This window comes from Sus scrofa, chromosome 8 (assembly GCF_054392235.1).
Source record: "Sus scrofa isolate SSC_HxYL_T2T_F1_AM1 chromosome 8, Sscrofa_HxYL_maternal_Yorkshire_Landrace_v2.0, whole genome shotgun sequence".
Lineage (NCBI taxonomy): Eukaryota > Metazoa > Chordata > Mammalia > Artiodactyla > Suidae > Sus > Sus scrofa.
The window spans coordinates 79805612-79821084 of record NC_139390.1 but is presented as its reverse complement, the minus strand read 5'-3'; the positions used below and the strand labels follow the sequence as shown (position 1 = coordinate 79821084).

The following is a 15473-nucleotide window of genomic DNA, read 5'->3' as shown; positions in this document are numbered from 1 at the left end:
AGACCAACTTATACTATTCAAGATCAATTTCACATTATGGCAATATTAGAACTGGATCCTGAAGCATTGTGGAAGTACACAATTATAACAAGGGAAATCTAGATAATTTAACTAAAGTAAGATAGCCTACAGGAGAATAAAAACACAAAATTAATACATTTCACACTCTCCAAAAACATCTTTCTAGATTAGGAGTCAACAAATCCTGGAATTTAGATGGCAGAATAGAAGGACTACAGCTCAACTTCTCTCCTAAAAACAACAAAATTTACAACCAAATGCTGAGCAATCGTCAGCCAAATGAACCAGAAACTTTCAAAAAGATATCCTACTCCAGGAGTTCCCATCGTGGCGCAGTTGTTAACAAATCCAACTAGGAACCATGAGGTTGCGGGTTCAATCCCTGGCCTTGCTCAGTGGGTTAATGATTCAGTGTAGCCATGAGCTGTGGTGTAGGTAGCAGACGCAGCTCAGATCTGGCATTGCTGTGGTTGTGGTGTCGGCTAGTGGCTACAGCTCCTATTAGACCCCTAGCCTGGGAACTCCATATGCCACAGGTATGGCCCTAGAAAAGGCAAAAAGAAAAAAAAAAAAATCCTACTCCAGAAGACAAAGAGGCCACATCAAGAGGTAGGAGGGGCGATTACACGATATAAACAACCCTACACCTCCATCAGGAAGCCTACAGCAAGCCCCCATACTGACTTCAGCAACAAAGGGGGCAGACACCAGAAATAAGAGAGGCTACAACTCTATTATCTGAAAAAAAGGTCACCACACCAAAAACCTGTAAAAATGAAAAGACAGAGACCTGTAACTCAGATGAGGGAGAAAGGAAAAACCCCAGAAAAACAGCTAAGCCATGAGGAGATTCTTAATCTCCAGGAAAAAGACTTTAGACTGCTGATGCTGAAGATGATGCAAGACATTGGAAATAAACTGGGGGCAAAGATGGATAACTTACAGGAAACACTCACGAAAGAGACACAAGATATAAAACTTACACAAGAAGAGATGCAAAATACAATAGCTGAAATTAAAAATTCACTAGAAGCAGCCAACATCAGAATATAGGAGGCAGAAGAACGAATAAGCGAGATGGAGGACAGATTAGAGGAAATCATGGATGCACAACAGAAAAGAGAAAAAAAGATTGAAAACAAATGGAGAGAGTCTCAGAGAACTCTGGGACACGTTAAACACACCAACATCCATATTACAGGGATGTCAGAAGGAGAAGAGAGAGAGAAGGGGACAGAAAAAATATTCAGAGAGATAATAGCCAAAAACTTCCCTAACATAGGAAAGGAACCACTCACTCAAATCCAGGAAGCGCAACGAGTACCATATAAAATAAGCCAAGGAGGAACACCCTGAGACACATGTTAATCAAACTGACCAAAATTAAAAACAGTGAAAGCAGCTAGGGAAAAAGAAACAAATGATACACAAGGGAACCCCGATAAGGTTATCGGCAGATTTTTCAGCAGAAACTCTGCAGGCCAGAAGGGAGTGGCAGGATATACCCAATATGATGAAAGGAAAAAATCTCCAAACAAGATTACTTTACCCACTAAGGCTCTCATTCAGATTTGAAGAAGAAATCAACTGCTTCACAGATAAGCAAAAGCTGAGAGAATTCAGCAACACCAAACCAGCTTTACAACAAATACTAAAAGAACTTCTCTAGGCAGAAGAAAAAAGGCCTCAACCAGAAACAAAAATACCTCAAATGACAAGGCTCACCAGTAAAGGTATATATACAGTAAAGATAGGAAATCATCCATGCACAATTATGCCACCAAAATCAGAAATCATGAGAAGAGGTGGGTACAGATGCAGGACACTGGAGATGCACTTGCAATTAAGAGACCAAGAACTTAAAACAATCTCGTATATATAGACTCATATAAAAACTTCAGAGTAACTGCAAAACAAAAATCTACAATTGATACACACACAAATAAGAAAAATCAACTCAAATACAACACTAAAGACAGTCATCAAACCAGAGAGGAGAGAACAAGAGAAGAAGGGAAGAAAAAAGAGCAACAAAAACAAATCCAAAGCAATTAATAAAATGGCAATAAGAACATAAATATCAATAATTACCCTAAATATTAATGGACTAAACATCCCAACCAAAAAACATAGACTGGCTGAAGGGATACATAAACAAGATCCATATATATGCTGTTTTCAAGAGACCCACTTCACTTCTAGGGACACATTCAAATTGAAATTGAGAGGATGGAAGAAAATATTCCATGCAAAAGGGAACCAAAAGAAAGCTGGAGTAGCGATACTCATATCAAACAAAATAGACTTTAAAATGAAGAATATTTTAAAGGACAAGGAAGGTCACCACATAGTGAACAAAGGATCAATCCAAGAAGAAGATATAAAAATTTTAAATATTTAAAGCACCCAACACAAGTCCACCACAATATATAAGGCAACTGCTAACAACCGTAAAAGGAGAAATCGACAAAACCACACTAATAGTGGGGAACTTTAACACCCCACTTACAGCAATGGACAGATCATCCAGACAGAAAATCAATAAGGAAATACAGGCACTGAATGAAGCATTACACCAAACGGACTTAATAGATTTTTATACGACATTCCATCCAAAAGCAACAATACACACTCTTCTCAAGTGCACATGGACATTCTCTAAGACTGATCACATCCTGGACTACAAAGCAAGCCTCAGTAACTTTAAGAAAATTGAAATCTCATCAGGCATCTTTTCCGACCACAACGCTATATACAACTAGACATCAACACCCAAGAAAAAAAATGCAAAAAACACAAACACATGGAGACTAAGCAACATGCTACTAAACAACCAACAGATCACTGAAGAAATCAAAGAGGAAATTAAAAAATACCTAGACCAAGTGACAACAAAGATACGACACTCCAAAACCTATGGGATGCAGCAAAAGCCCTTCTAAGAGGAAAGTTTATAGCTATATAAGCCCACCTCAGGAAACAAGAAAAAGTTCAAATAAACAACCTAACTTTACATCTAAAGCAGCTGGAAAGAGAACAGACAAGACCTAAAGTTAGTAGAAGAAAAGAAATCATAAAGATCAGAGCAGAAATCAATGACATAGAAACAAAGAAAACCATAGAAAAGATCAATGAAACAAAAAGCTGGTTCTTTGAAAAGATCAACAAAATTGATAAACCCTCAGCCAGACTTATCAAGAAAAAAGGATAGAGGACTCAAATCAATAAAATTAGAAATGAAAAAGGAGAAGTAACAACAGACATCACAGAAACACAAAGGATCATAAGAGACTACCATATGCAACTGTACGCCAATAAAACAGACCACCTAGAAGAAATGGACAAATTCCTAGAAAAGCACAATCTTCCAAGGCTAAACCAAGATGAAATAGAAAAGATGAACAAACCAATCGCAAGTACTGAAATTGAAACTGTGATTAAAAAACTTCCAACTGGAGTTCCCGTCGTGGTGCAGTGGTTAATCCGACTAGGAACCATGAGGTTGCGGGTTCGGTCCCTGCCCTTGCTCAGTGGGTTAACAATCCAGCGTTGCCGTGAGCTGTGGTGTAAGTTGCAGACTCGGCTCGGATCCCGCGTTGCTGTGGCTCTGGCGTAGGCTGGCAGCTACAGCTCCAATTCAATCCCTAGCCTGGGAACCTCCATATGCCGCGGGAGCGGCCCAAGAAATGGCAAAAAGACAAAAAAAAAAAAAAAAAAAAAAAACTTTCAACAAACAAAAGTCCAGGGACTTCCCGTGTGACTCACAATGAGCAAAAGTCCAGGACCAGATGGCATCACAGACAAATTCTATCAAACATTTAGAGGACAGCTAACACCTCTCCTTCTGAAACTACTCCAAAAAATTGCAGAGGAAGGGATATGCCCAAACTCATTCTATGAGGCTACCATCACCCTGATACCAAAACCAGACAAAGATACCACAAGAAAAGAAAATTACAGCCCAGTTTCACTGATGAACATAGATGCACCACATTAACAAACTGAAGATTAAAAACCGTATGATCCTCTCAATAGACTCAGAAAAAGTCTTTGACAAAATCCAACACCCATTTCTGAAAAAACCCTTCAAAAAGTGGACATAGAGGGAACCTACCGCAACATAATAAAGGCCATATGTGGCAAACCCAGAGCAAACATCATTCTCAATGGTAAAAAGCTGACAGAATTACCACTGAGATCAGGAACAAGACAAGGATGTCCACTCTCGCCACTACTCTTCAACATAGTTTTGGAAGTCCTAGCCACAGTAATCAGAGAAGTAAAAGAAATAAAAGGAATCCAGATTGGAAATGAAGAAGTCAAACCATCACTATTTGCAGATGACATGATACTATACCCAGAAAATCCTAAAAATGCTACCAGAAAACAGAGCTCATCCATGAATTTAGTAAAGTCATAGGATACAAAATCAATACACAGAAATCAACTGCATTTCTATATACTAACAATGAAACATCACAAAGAGAAATTAGGGAAGCAATCCCATTTACCATCACATCCAAGAGAATAAAATACCTAGGAGTTAACCTACCTAAAGAGACAAAAGACCTGTACTCTGAAAACTATAAGATGCTGATGAAAGAAATCAAAGATGACACAAACAGATGAAAAGACATACCATGCTCTTGGACTGGAAGAGTCAATATTATCAAAATGACTACACTACCCAATGCAATCTACAGAGTCAATGCAATCCCTATCAAACTACCAAGGATATTTTTCACAGAATTCAAACAAAATATTTTAACGTTTGTTTGGAAGCACAAAAGACCCAGAATAGCCAAAGACATCCTGAGAAAGAAAAATGGAGCTGGAAGAATCAGTCTCCCTGACTTCAGACTATACCACAAAGCAACAATCATCAAAACCATATGGTACCGGCACAAAGACAGACGTAGAGATCAGCAGAACAGGATAGAAAGCCCAGAATTAAACCCACGCACCTACAGTCAACTGATCTATGACAAAGGAGGCAAGAATATACAATGGAGAAAAGACAGCTTGTTGAATAAGTAGTGCTGGGAAAACTGGACAGCCACATGGAAAAGAATGAAATTAGAACACTCCCTAACACCAAACACAAAAATAAACTCAAAATGGATTAAAGACCTAGATGTAAGGCCAGACCGTATAAAACTCTTAGAGGAAAACATAGGCCAAACACTCTCTGACATAAACGACAGCACCATCTTCTCAGATCCACCTCTTAGAGTAATGACAATAAAAACAAAAATAAACAAATGGGTCTTAATTAAACTTAAAAGTTTCTGCCCAGCAAAGGAAACCCGAAACAAAACGAAAAGACAACCCACAGAATGGGAGAAAATCTTTGCAAATGAATCGACTGACAAGGGACTCATCTCCAAAATTTATAAATACCTCCTACTGCTCAATACCAAAAAAACCACACAACCCCATCAAAAAATGGGCAGAAGATCTAAACAGACAATTCTCCAAAGAAGACAGACAGATGGCCACAAAACACATGAAAAGATGTTCACCATCACTCATTGCTAGATAAATGCAAATCAAAACCGCTCTGAGGTACCACCTTACACCAGCCAGAAAGGCCATCATCAAAAAGTCTACAACCAGTAAGTGCTGGAGAGGGTGTGGAGAAAAGGGAACGCTATTGCACTGTTGGTGGGATTGTAAATTGGTGCAACCACTGTGGAAAACAGTGTAGCGATGCCTCAGAAAACTAAAAACAGAACTACCATTTGATCCAGCAATCCCACTCCTGGGCATCTATCCAGAGAAAACCATGACTCGCAAAGACACACATACTCCAATGTTCATTGCAGCACTATTTTCAATAGCCAAGACATGGCAACAGCCTAAATGTCCATCGACAGAGGAGCGGATCAAGAAGATGTGGTCCATATACACAATGGAATATCACTCAGCCTTTAAAAGGAAAGAAATACCAGCATTTTTAGCAACATGGATGGACCGAGAAATTATCATGCTACGTGAAGTCAGTCAGACAACAAGACACCACCATCAGATGCTTTCACTGACATGTGGAATCTGAAAAAAGGACAGAATGAACTTCTTTGCAGAACAGATACTGACTCATAGACTTTGAAAAACTTATGGTTTCCAAAGGAAACAGTTTGGGGGGGGGGCTGTGTTGGGGTTGTGGGATGGAAATCCTATAAAATTGGACTGTGATGATCACTGTACAACCATAAATGTAATAAATTCATTGAGTAATTTTAAAAAAAAAGGAGTCAGCAAATCTTTTTCCTAAAGATTCAGGTAGTAAATATTTTAGGCTTTGCAAGCCATATATGATCTCTGCAAATTCTTTGTTTTGCTTGTTTTGTTTTACAATCACTTAAAATTGTAAAAAGAATTCTTAGGTCATAGGCTATTAAAAAAACAGGCCACAACTGGAATCAGCCCCGGCCGGGCCATTCATAGTTTGTTGATCCTGTTCTAGATGGCCCTCTTCTACCCAAAATGATGACCAGAAATGTGCAAGGAGTGCTGCCAGTGCCCTTTCATCTGCACACTCACTCCAAATACAATTCTTATACCATACAGGTAGCAACAACAACAAAAGAAAAAAATACACCTTTAGTAACATCACTTATGGAAATCTCGGACTTTTAAGGAGGTTGTATTACTTTGCTTTGAAACCTTTTTTAAAAATCTGTTACCCCTGATAATTATAATAATAAATATTTTTATGGAAGAGTTACATTGTATTAGATACAACCATAAACAGATTTTTATTGTTTTTTCAACAACATTTTTGAGTTATACTTGACATACTGTACATTTTAAATAACTTTATAGAGGCATATTTTGTATATCATATTATTCACCATTTTCTAATTTACAATTCAATGATTTTTTATTAAGTTTATCAACCATCATCATAAATCACTGTTAAAACATCTTCATCACCCCAATAAGATCCCTGATGCATACTGTTAATGCCTGTTTCCTCCCATTCCACACACGAGGCAATGACTAATCTTTTTGTCTTTATAGATTTACCTCTTTTTGTACATTTCATATAAATATGATTTCTGTATAGTCTTTCTTTCACTGAGTATAATGTTTTTTGAGATTCATCCATATCATAGCACATATCCACAGCTTGTTCCCTCTTACTGCTACATAGTATTCTGTTATGTTACACATTCTTAGTGTCAATTTAAGTTTTGACATATGTATACACTTGTAAAACCATCACCAGTTGGGATAACAAACATGTCGATCATGCCCAAAATGCCTTGAGCTCCTCTGTAATCCCTCCTTCCCACACCAGCCCAGCCACCCTGTCCCAGGGTAACTACTGGTCTACTTTCTATTACTATACTTTGCATTTGCCAGAATTTTACATCACACAACATGTATGTATTCAGTATGTGCTCCTTTTTGTCTGGCTTCTTTCATTCATAATAACTTTTTTATATTCATCCATGTTAAAGCATGCACCCTTCATTTCTTTTTATTATTAAGAATATTCAATTGTAGAGATATAACAAAGTTTGTTTACTCATTCAGCTGTCAATGGACATGAAATGTTTCGGGTTTGGGGCTATTACAAATAAATCTAATATAAGCATTTGTTTCCAAATCTTTGCATGAACATATGATTTCACTTCTCCTGGGTAAACATCTATATGCGAAGTGGTAGGGTCATCTACTAGGCGGGTGTTAAACTTCTTCAACTGCCAAACTGTTTGCCAAAGAGGTTTCATCATTTTACATTCCCATAACACATACGAGTGTTCCAGTCCCTCCACATTTCACCAACACTTAATATGATCAGTCCTTCTCATTTTAGTCATTCCAATAGATGTGTGATGATATCCCATTGCATTTTAATTTGCATCTCCTTAATGACTACTAATACTGAGGAACTTTCAATGAGTTCATCACACTTTGATGAACTGTGCTCAAATCTTTTGATTTTTTCTTTTAAAAGCTGGATTGCTTTATTATTGAGTTTTAAGAATTCTTTATATAGTGTGAATTTATCAGATGATATGCAAATATTTTATCCCAAACAGTGATTTATCTTTCCATTCTCTTAAGGAGAAAAAGCTTTTAATTTTTAAAAACCACAACTTACCAGGGAGTTCCCATCGTGGTGCAGTGGTTAATGAACCTGACTAGGAACCATGAGGTTGCGGGTTCAGTCCCTGGCCTTGATCAGTGGGTTAAGGATCCAGCGTTGCCCGGAGCTGTGGTGTAGGTTACAGATGCGGCTCGGATCCGGAGTTGCTGTGGCTCTGGTGTAGGCTGGCAGCTACAGCTCCGATTCGACCCCTAGCCTGGAACTTCCATATGCTGCCGGAGTGGCCCTAGAAAAGGCAAAAAGACAAAAAAATAAAATAAATAAATACTACAACTTACCAATTTCTTATTTTGATTATCATCATTTTGTTGTCATAAGTAAGAAATTATTCCCTACTTCAACTTTTTCTTCTGGAAGTTTTATAATTTTAGGCTTTACATTTAGGTCTTTGACACATTTTGAGCTAATTATATACAGTATGAAGTGTGGGTCAAAGTTCATTTTATCACATATATATATCTAATTGTTCCAGTACCATTTATTGAAAAGACTATTATTTCATCATTGAAAACTTTTACACCTTGTTTTAAATCAGTTGTCCATGTACACCTTATCTTTTTTTTATTTTTTTTGAGACTGTCTCTACTATTCCATTGATCATTTTGTCTCTTTTGACATCAACATCATACTGTCTTAATTCTTGGAGCTTTATAAATCTTGAAATCAGGTAGACCTCCAATTTTGTTCTTTGTCAAAGTTGTTTGGGCTAGTCTAGCTCCTTTGCATTTCCATATGAATTTTAGTATCAGTTTGTCAATTCCTACAAAAACCTAAATAGGATTTTGGTTGAGAATGTACTGAGTCTATACACTATATGGGAGACAACTGACATCCTAACAAAATTGACTTCATTGATCCATGAACATGATTCATCTCATCACTTACTTAGATCTTCTTTATTTAATTTCTGTCAACTATGTTTTGAAGTTTCCAATGTATGAATCTTTCACATTTTTTGTTAGATTTATCTCAAAGTATTTCATGGTTTTTAATATTACTATAAATGGCATTCCTTAACTTTATTTATTTTGTCTTTTTGTCTTTTCTAGGGCCGCACCTGCAGCATATGGAGAATCCCAGGCTAGGGGTGGAATCAGAGCTGTAGCTGCACCAGAGCCACAGCAACGCAGGATCCAAGCTGCATCTGCAACCTACACCAGAGCTCATGGCAACGCCGGATCCTTAACCTGCTGAGCAAGGCCAGGGATCGAACCCTCAACCTCATGGTTCCTAGTCAGATTCGTTAACCACTGAGCCACGACGGGAACTCCTAAATATTAATTTCTAAATGTTCATTGTCATATAGAAGCAAAGTGATTTCTGTATACCGATCTTGTATTCTGCAACTTACATAACCCACTTCCTTGTTCTAATATCTAGTTCATGTCCCCTTGTGAAAAATGAGTTTTACTTCTTCCTTTCTATCTGGATGCCTCTTTTTTTGCCTGACTGCACTAGTTAGAATCCCTAGATTAATGGTGAAGAGAAGTGGTGAGAGTGGATATTTATCTTGTTGCTGATTTTAGGAGGAAAGTGCTCAGCTTTAACCATTAAGTATGATGTCAGCTGTTGATTTTTCTTAGAAGCCTTTTACTAGATTGAGAACGTTGACTTCTATTTCTATTTTGCCGAGACATTTTAACCAGGAATGAGTGTTGGATTCTGTCAAGTGTCTTCTCTGTATCTACTGAAATGATCACATGACATTTGATTTTTAGTATGCTAATATAGTAAATTATAATGACTGTTGAATGTTAAACTAACCTTGCATTCCTAGGATAAGCCTACTTGGTCATGATATGTTATCATTTTTATATAATGTTGGATTCTATCTGCTAAAATTTAGTTTATACTTTTAATAGCTACATTCATGAATGATGCTGGGCTGTCCTTTCCTTTGTCTGGTTTTGGTATCAAGGTAATGCTGATTGCTTTAGGTAGGAAGGTAAATCAGGTCCCTGTTACTCCACCTTAGCAGAAGGAGAAGTCTGCTTAACAGTTACTGGGTAATTATCTCATCTACTCCTTCCTAAGCTAGAAAATATGTCTCATTATCAACCTCATTTTACATGTAGGGGAAGTAGGGAATGGGGGGAAACTGAGGCTCAGAGAACAACACAGCACAGTTGTAATCTGGAACTAAGATTTGAATCCACACAGTATGAATCTAAAACCCATTCTCTTAAGCTCCTACTATACTATACTACTTAAGTTGCATTCAAAGAAAGTCTCTCTAAATACACAGATTACACTCCTTTTCTTTAAGAATAGGCATTACATCTCTAAAAGATCCAGGTAGTCTGGTCTGGAGCCTAGGTCTTTTTCTTTTTCTTTTGGCCATGCCACAGTTTCCGGGCCAAGGATCAAACCCAAGATATAGCAGTAACCTGAGCCAAAGCAGTGACAACACCAAGTCCTTCACCACCAGGCCAAAGGGAATTCCTGGAGCTCATGTCTTTATCACTCTGGAATTGGTTAAAAAGAATGAATGAGATGCCACGGTTTCTTATATGCTGAGTCAGGATCTATATAAACTATTACCCACACAATACACTGAAAATGTCACTTAAGAAAACATTACTTAAGGAAAATGATACATCTAGAAGAGCCTTAGAAACAAGACTTTACAGACCCAATAAAGCTCAACCAAAACAGTAACAATAGCTGCTATCATTTAGAATTTTTATTTAATCTTCAAAACCACATTGTGAAATAGTACTATAAAAACTTTATAGATGAGGAAATTTGAGAGACAACAACATTGAGAAACTTGTTTGGGAAGAAAGGAAATATAGGAATAGAGGGATAAGAGGTACAAACTATTACATATGAAACAAGCTACAAGGATATATTGTACAACACAGGGAATATAACCAAAGGTTTATGATAACTATAGAGAATACCCTCTAAAATTTGTAGGTCACTGTATCATACACCTGTGACTTATGTAATATTGTACATCAGCTATATTTTAATTACAAAACATTTTTAAAAAAAGGAACTTGCTTAAAATCTGCCATCCCTTAAGTGGCAGATCAGGTATTCAAGTTTTCTACAACCTCAGAATATCCTCCTAAAAAATGTATTTGGTTTTTTTGTTTGTTTTTCACATTACAGTGTTGTCATCCCTAAGAAACAAGACACACTGCCAAAGGCATTTTGGAAACAAAGAAATTCCAACATCAGATTCTAGCAGAGCTCAGTGTCAAATGAATTAGCACTAAGCTTCATGATAATGATGGTGATGAGGGGTTTTCCAATCCCTGACTGGGTTAAACTTGCTTTACCCCCTTTCTAAAGCAAATTTTCCTTCCATAAAACTATTTTTTCTGTATTTCTGATGATCTATAGTAGGCTTAGCTCAATGAGCTTGACTACCAGCTGTTGGTTATTATGCAAAATTCCTCTCAGCAGGAAGATGGGCATAGGAATAATAGCTATTCAAGTAATTCCAGTCACCAGGTAAGATGATATAAAGGTAAAGAGCCTGGACTCTTGAGACTCCAAAGGTTCAAATACCCTACAGGCCTCGTACTAGCTTGAGACCTTGGAAAAATTATTTAACTTCTCTACGCTCCCATCTCTTCATCTATAAAATAGCGATGATAATTTACCTCTCACAGGGTAAGGACTGAAGGACAGAATATATGAAAAGTGTTTAGAATAGTGCATGGCTCTTGGTAGGCACTGTTTAAAGTTTGTTAACAATATTATTATTATTCCTATAGTTACTGCACAGGAAAAAAACGACATACATTAAGTAGGCCTATTAGAGATTCTATAGCATTAAGAAATATTAGCAAATAACTATTTTAAAACACGGAGCTATAAAAATCTGATATATCTCTATTAGTGTCTTTAAAAACTGCTTTGGAAATTGATTTCCAGCATCTTCTATAAATGGACAAACAGTTTTTAAAATGCAAGCAGGGATAATCAGAAATAATTCATTAAAATAAAGCAAATTATTCAATTCCATTAAAGTAGTATTAAGTACCTACTATGGTACTCAGCATTGTGCAATAGTCTATAAGGGATATATAAGATCCAGACTGGGTCTCAAAATACTCAAAATATTAGAGAGCAAAAATAACATAAACAGAGAAGACAAATAAGGCAAAGTGCAAGTAATTCTGAGTGGCACATAACTCTGGAAAGAAGGAATTCTATAGCACCAATAAAATTTATGAATTCAAGCCATTAAAAAATATGTATAATTTAGTGCCACCCCTAATGCTAGTAAAAAGAACAAGTTCAAAGGACTGGTATATTATAAATTATTAGTGAATCACTTAAGCAAAAAAGAAAAGGGATTACTGAATAATTTTCACTATAACTTACTGTTGCTATTTTGGTCTCCAGAAAGTTCTCCCTTTCTTCATCTACCTTAATTTCATGTCCAGTTTTAAATAATTCAAGCATTTTGGGTATGTCCCGGCCAATGGAATCTGGTTAGAAAAATTGAAAATCCAAAGTTATCACTAAATCCAAACAAGTAGCAAAAATTACCTAGTAAGAGAAACATTCATCCCACGTTCAAATACAAAAAATAAACTACAGAAAAAATTTAGGGTGGCTCATTTCCCAGTGTTCATGCTCTTGTGTGGTCCCCTCTCACTTGGCGTGAATGAGACCTGTGATGTGTTTCTAAGCACGACACAGGATGACTGTGCGTACATGAATACATCATATAAAATCAAAATGCCTATCTTAGAAGAGTTTCTCTTCCTATTGGCTTTGAAGAAGCAAGCTACCGCATTGTGAGTTAGTATATGGAGAGGGCCATGGGTCAAGAAACTGAGAACCTAAATCCAGAAGCCTGCAAATAATTGGATTCTGCCAAAAAGTCACATGAATCTAGAAATGGACCCAAGCCAAATCAAGTCTCAGATAAAGCCACAGCCCTAATTGACACCTTGATTGAAGTTTTAGGAGACTCCGAAGCAGAAAACCTAACTTGGCTGTACACATTGCTAACACAGAAGCAGAGGTAGTAAATGTGTTGTTTAAAGCCACTAAACTTGTGGTATTATTGTTGCACAGTAATAAATAACTAATAATTAAGTATATACAATGAGGATGCTTATCACTAAAACATCAGAAACATTGAAGACAAATTAAAAACCTATAGAATAACTCATGATAAAAAGCTAACAGTGGTGTCTTGAAATCTGCAAAGAACTTTTCACTCACCTTTGTATGAAATTCACCTAACCTGCCTTAGCACAAAGGGAAGAAGCTAGAAAAATAGCATGATTTGGCAGAGAAACAGTGATAGTGAGACTAATATTTTAGTGAGTGATAGTCTGGAGGCAGCTCATTACTGCACAAATGGTTACAGAAGCTGGCATGAACAGAGAGTTAAGAACTGAAACTTAATTGGATTCTAATGTTACTATGTCCTGTTTATGTGGGAAAAAAGAGGCAACTGATATCTAGACAGGAGAAAAAAGGAATCAAAGTAAAACTAAGAATTTTCAAGGAATCATGTAGGAGACTCCAAATAAAAACTATACTTGCCTAATCTTTAGTCATTAACATTTAACTAAAAACTTAACACATCAAAATAAGTAATTCGGAGTTTCCACCGTGGCCCAACAGGACTGGCGGGGTCTCTGCAGTGCCAGGATGCAGGTTCAATCCCTGGCCTGGCACAGTAGATTAAAGGATGTGGCATTGCCGCAACTGCAGCATAGGCCACAACTGTGGCTTGGGTCTGATCCCTAGCTCAGGAACTCTATATGCCCCAGAGCAGACAAATAATGGCATGACTTAACAAGAAAAATTTTCATTTTATACAAAGAAAATGTGACTTATTTGAAGGGTAAGAAATACAATAAGGGGTTCCCGCTATGGCACTACAGGATAGGCAATGTCTTGGGAGCACTACAATACAGGTTCAATTCCCGGCCAAGCACAGTGGCAGCTGCGGCTTAGGTCACAACTATGTCTCAGATCTGATCTCTGGCTCCAAAAAAGAATAAATAAATAAAAGTAAAAGGAGAATCTGGAGTCTCCATTGCGGCTCAGCAGAAACGAACCAGACTAGTACACGTGAGAACAAGGGTTCAATCCCTGGCCCCATGGCTCAGATCTAGCATTGGCTATGGCTGTGATCTAGGCTGGCAGCTGTAGCTCCAAATCAAACCCTAGCCTGGGAAACTCCATATGCTGCAAGTACAGCCCTAAGAAGTGAAAAGAAAAAAAAAAAAAAGAAATAAAGAAATGTAATAAGGAACATCCGATATAATCTTCAGGTCTTTACTCCTTATTAACATAGTATATATACTATATTGATGTTCAGATGTTAAATCAACTTTGTATTCCTAAATAGATCTCCTAGATTAAAGTTTATTAAACTTTATACACACACACAAGCACACAAACATACTGCTGGATTCAATTTGCTAACATTTTGTTAAAGATTTTTGTATCTAAAAATAAAAAATAAAATAAATAAATAAATAAAGATTTTTGTATCTATGCTCATGAAGAATATGGTCTACAGTTTTTCTTTCTTGTGATGTCCTGGACTAGCTTTAACATCAGGGTAATGTTGACCTCATAAATGGGTTAAGTGTCCGTTCCCCACTATTTTCTAAAAGAAGTTGTGAAGGATTGGTATTAGATCTACCCTAAATGTTGGACAGCATTCACCAGTGAGAAGTCATGTGGCCTGAATTTTTCACTATAGGAAGTGGTAAATTACTAATTAATTTTCTTTTTTTTCTTTTCTTTTTTTTTTTTTTTTTGCTTTTTAGGGGTACGCCCACAGCATGTGGAGTTTTCTAGGCTAAGGATCAAATTCGAGCTGTAGCTGCCGGCCTATACCACAGCCACGTCAACTTGGGATCCAAGCCACGTCTGTGACCTACACCACACCTCACGGGAACACCAGATCCTTAAAGCACTGAGGCAGCCTAGGGATTGAACCCGCAACCTCGTGGATCCTAGTCAGGTTTGTTAACCACTGAACCATGAAGGGAACGCCACTAATTCATTTTCTTTACTTGACACAGATCTATTTAGATTTTGTATTTCTTCTGGACATTTTCAGTAATTTGAGTCTTTCAAAATATTTGCCCGTTTCATATAAATTGTCATATTTATTGGCATAAAGTTGTTCATAATATTGCCTTCTTATCTTTTAATGTCTATGGGATATATACTGATGTCGTCTTTTATTCCCAATGCTGATAAACCAGTCCAGCTAGTCTTATCAATTTTATTGATCTTTTCAATGAACCAGTTTTCCTTTTATTGCTTTTCTCTGTTATTTGTCTTTTTTCTTTATTTGGCCGAACCTGTGGTTTGTGGAAGTTCCCAGGGATCA

The 15473-nt window shown here is 37.0% G+C and overlaps 1 protein-coding gene across 19 annotated transcripts in view; it reads right to left on the bottom strand.

The window, feature by feature from the left end:
* MRPL1 (mitochondrial ribosomal protein L1) overlaps positions 1-15473 on the bottom strand; it is a 189627-nt gene that overhangs the window by 99749 nt on the left and 74405 nt on the right. For 18 of the 19 annotated variants that reach the window (XM_084972616.1, XM_084972617.1, XM_021100620.2 and 15 more), the window contains one exon: positions 12482-12588. In XM_084972616.1, coding sequence (XP_084828742.1) covers positions 12482-12588 — 107 coding nt within the window. Of the gene's footprint in view, positions 1-10459; positions 12035-12208; positions 12589-15473 lie in introns of those variants that run through there. The other variant, XR_014812762.1, reaches the window with a different exon arrangement.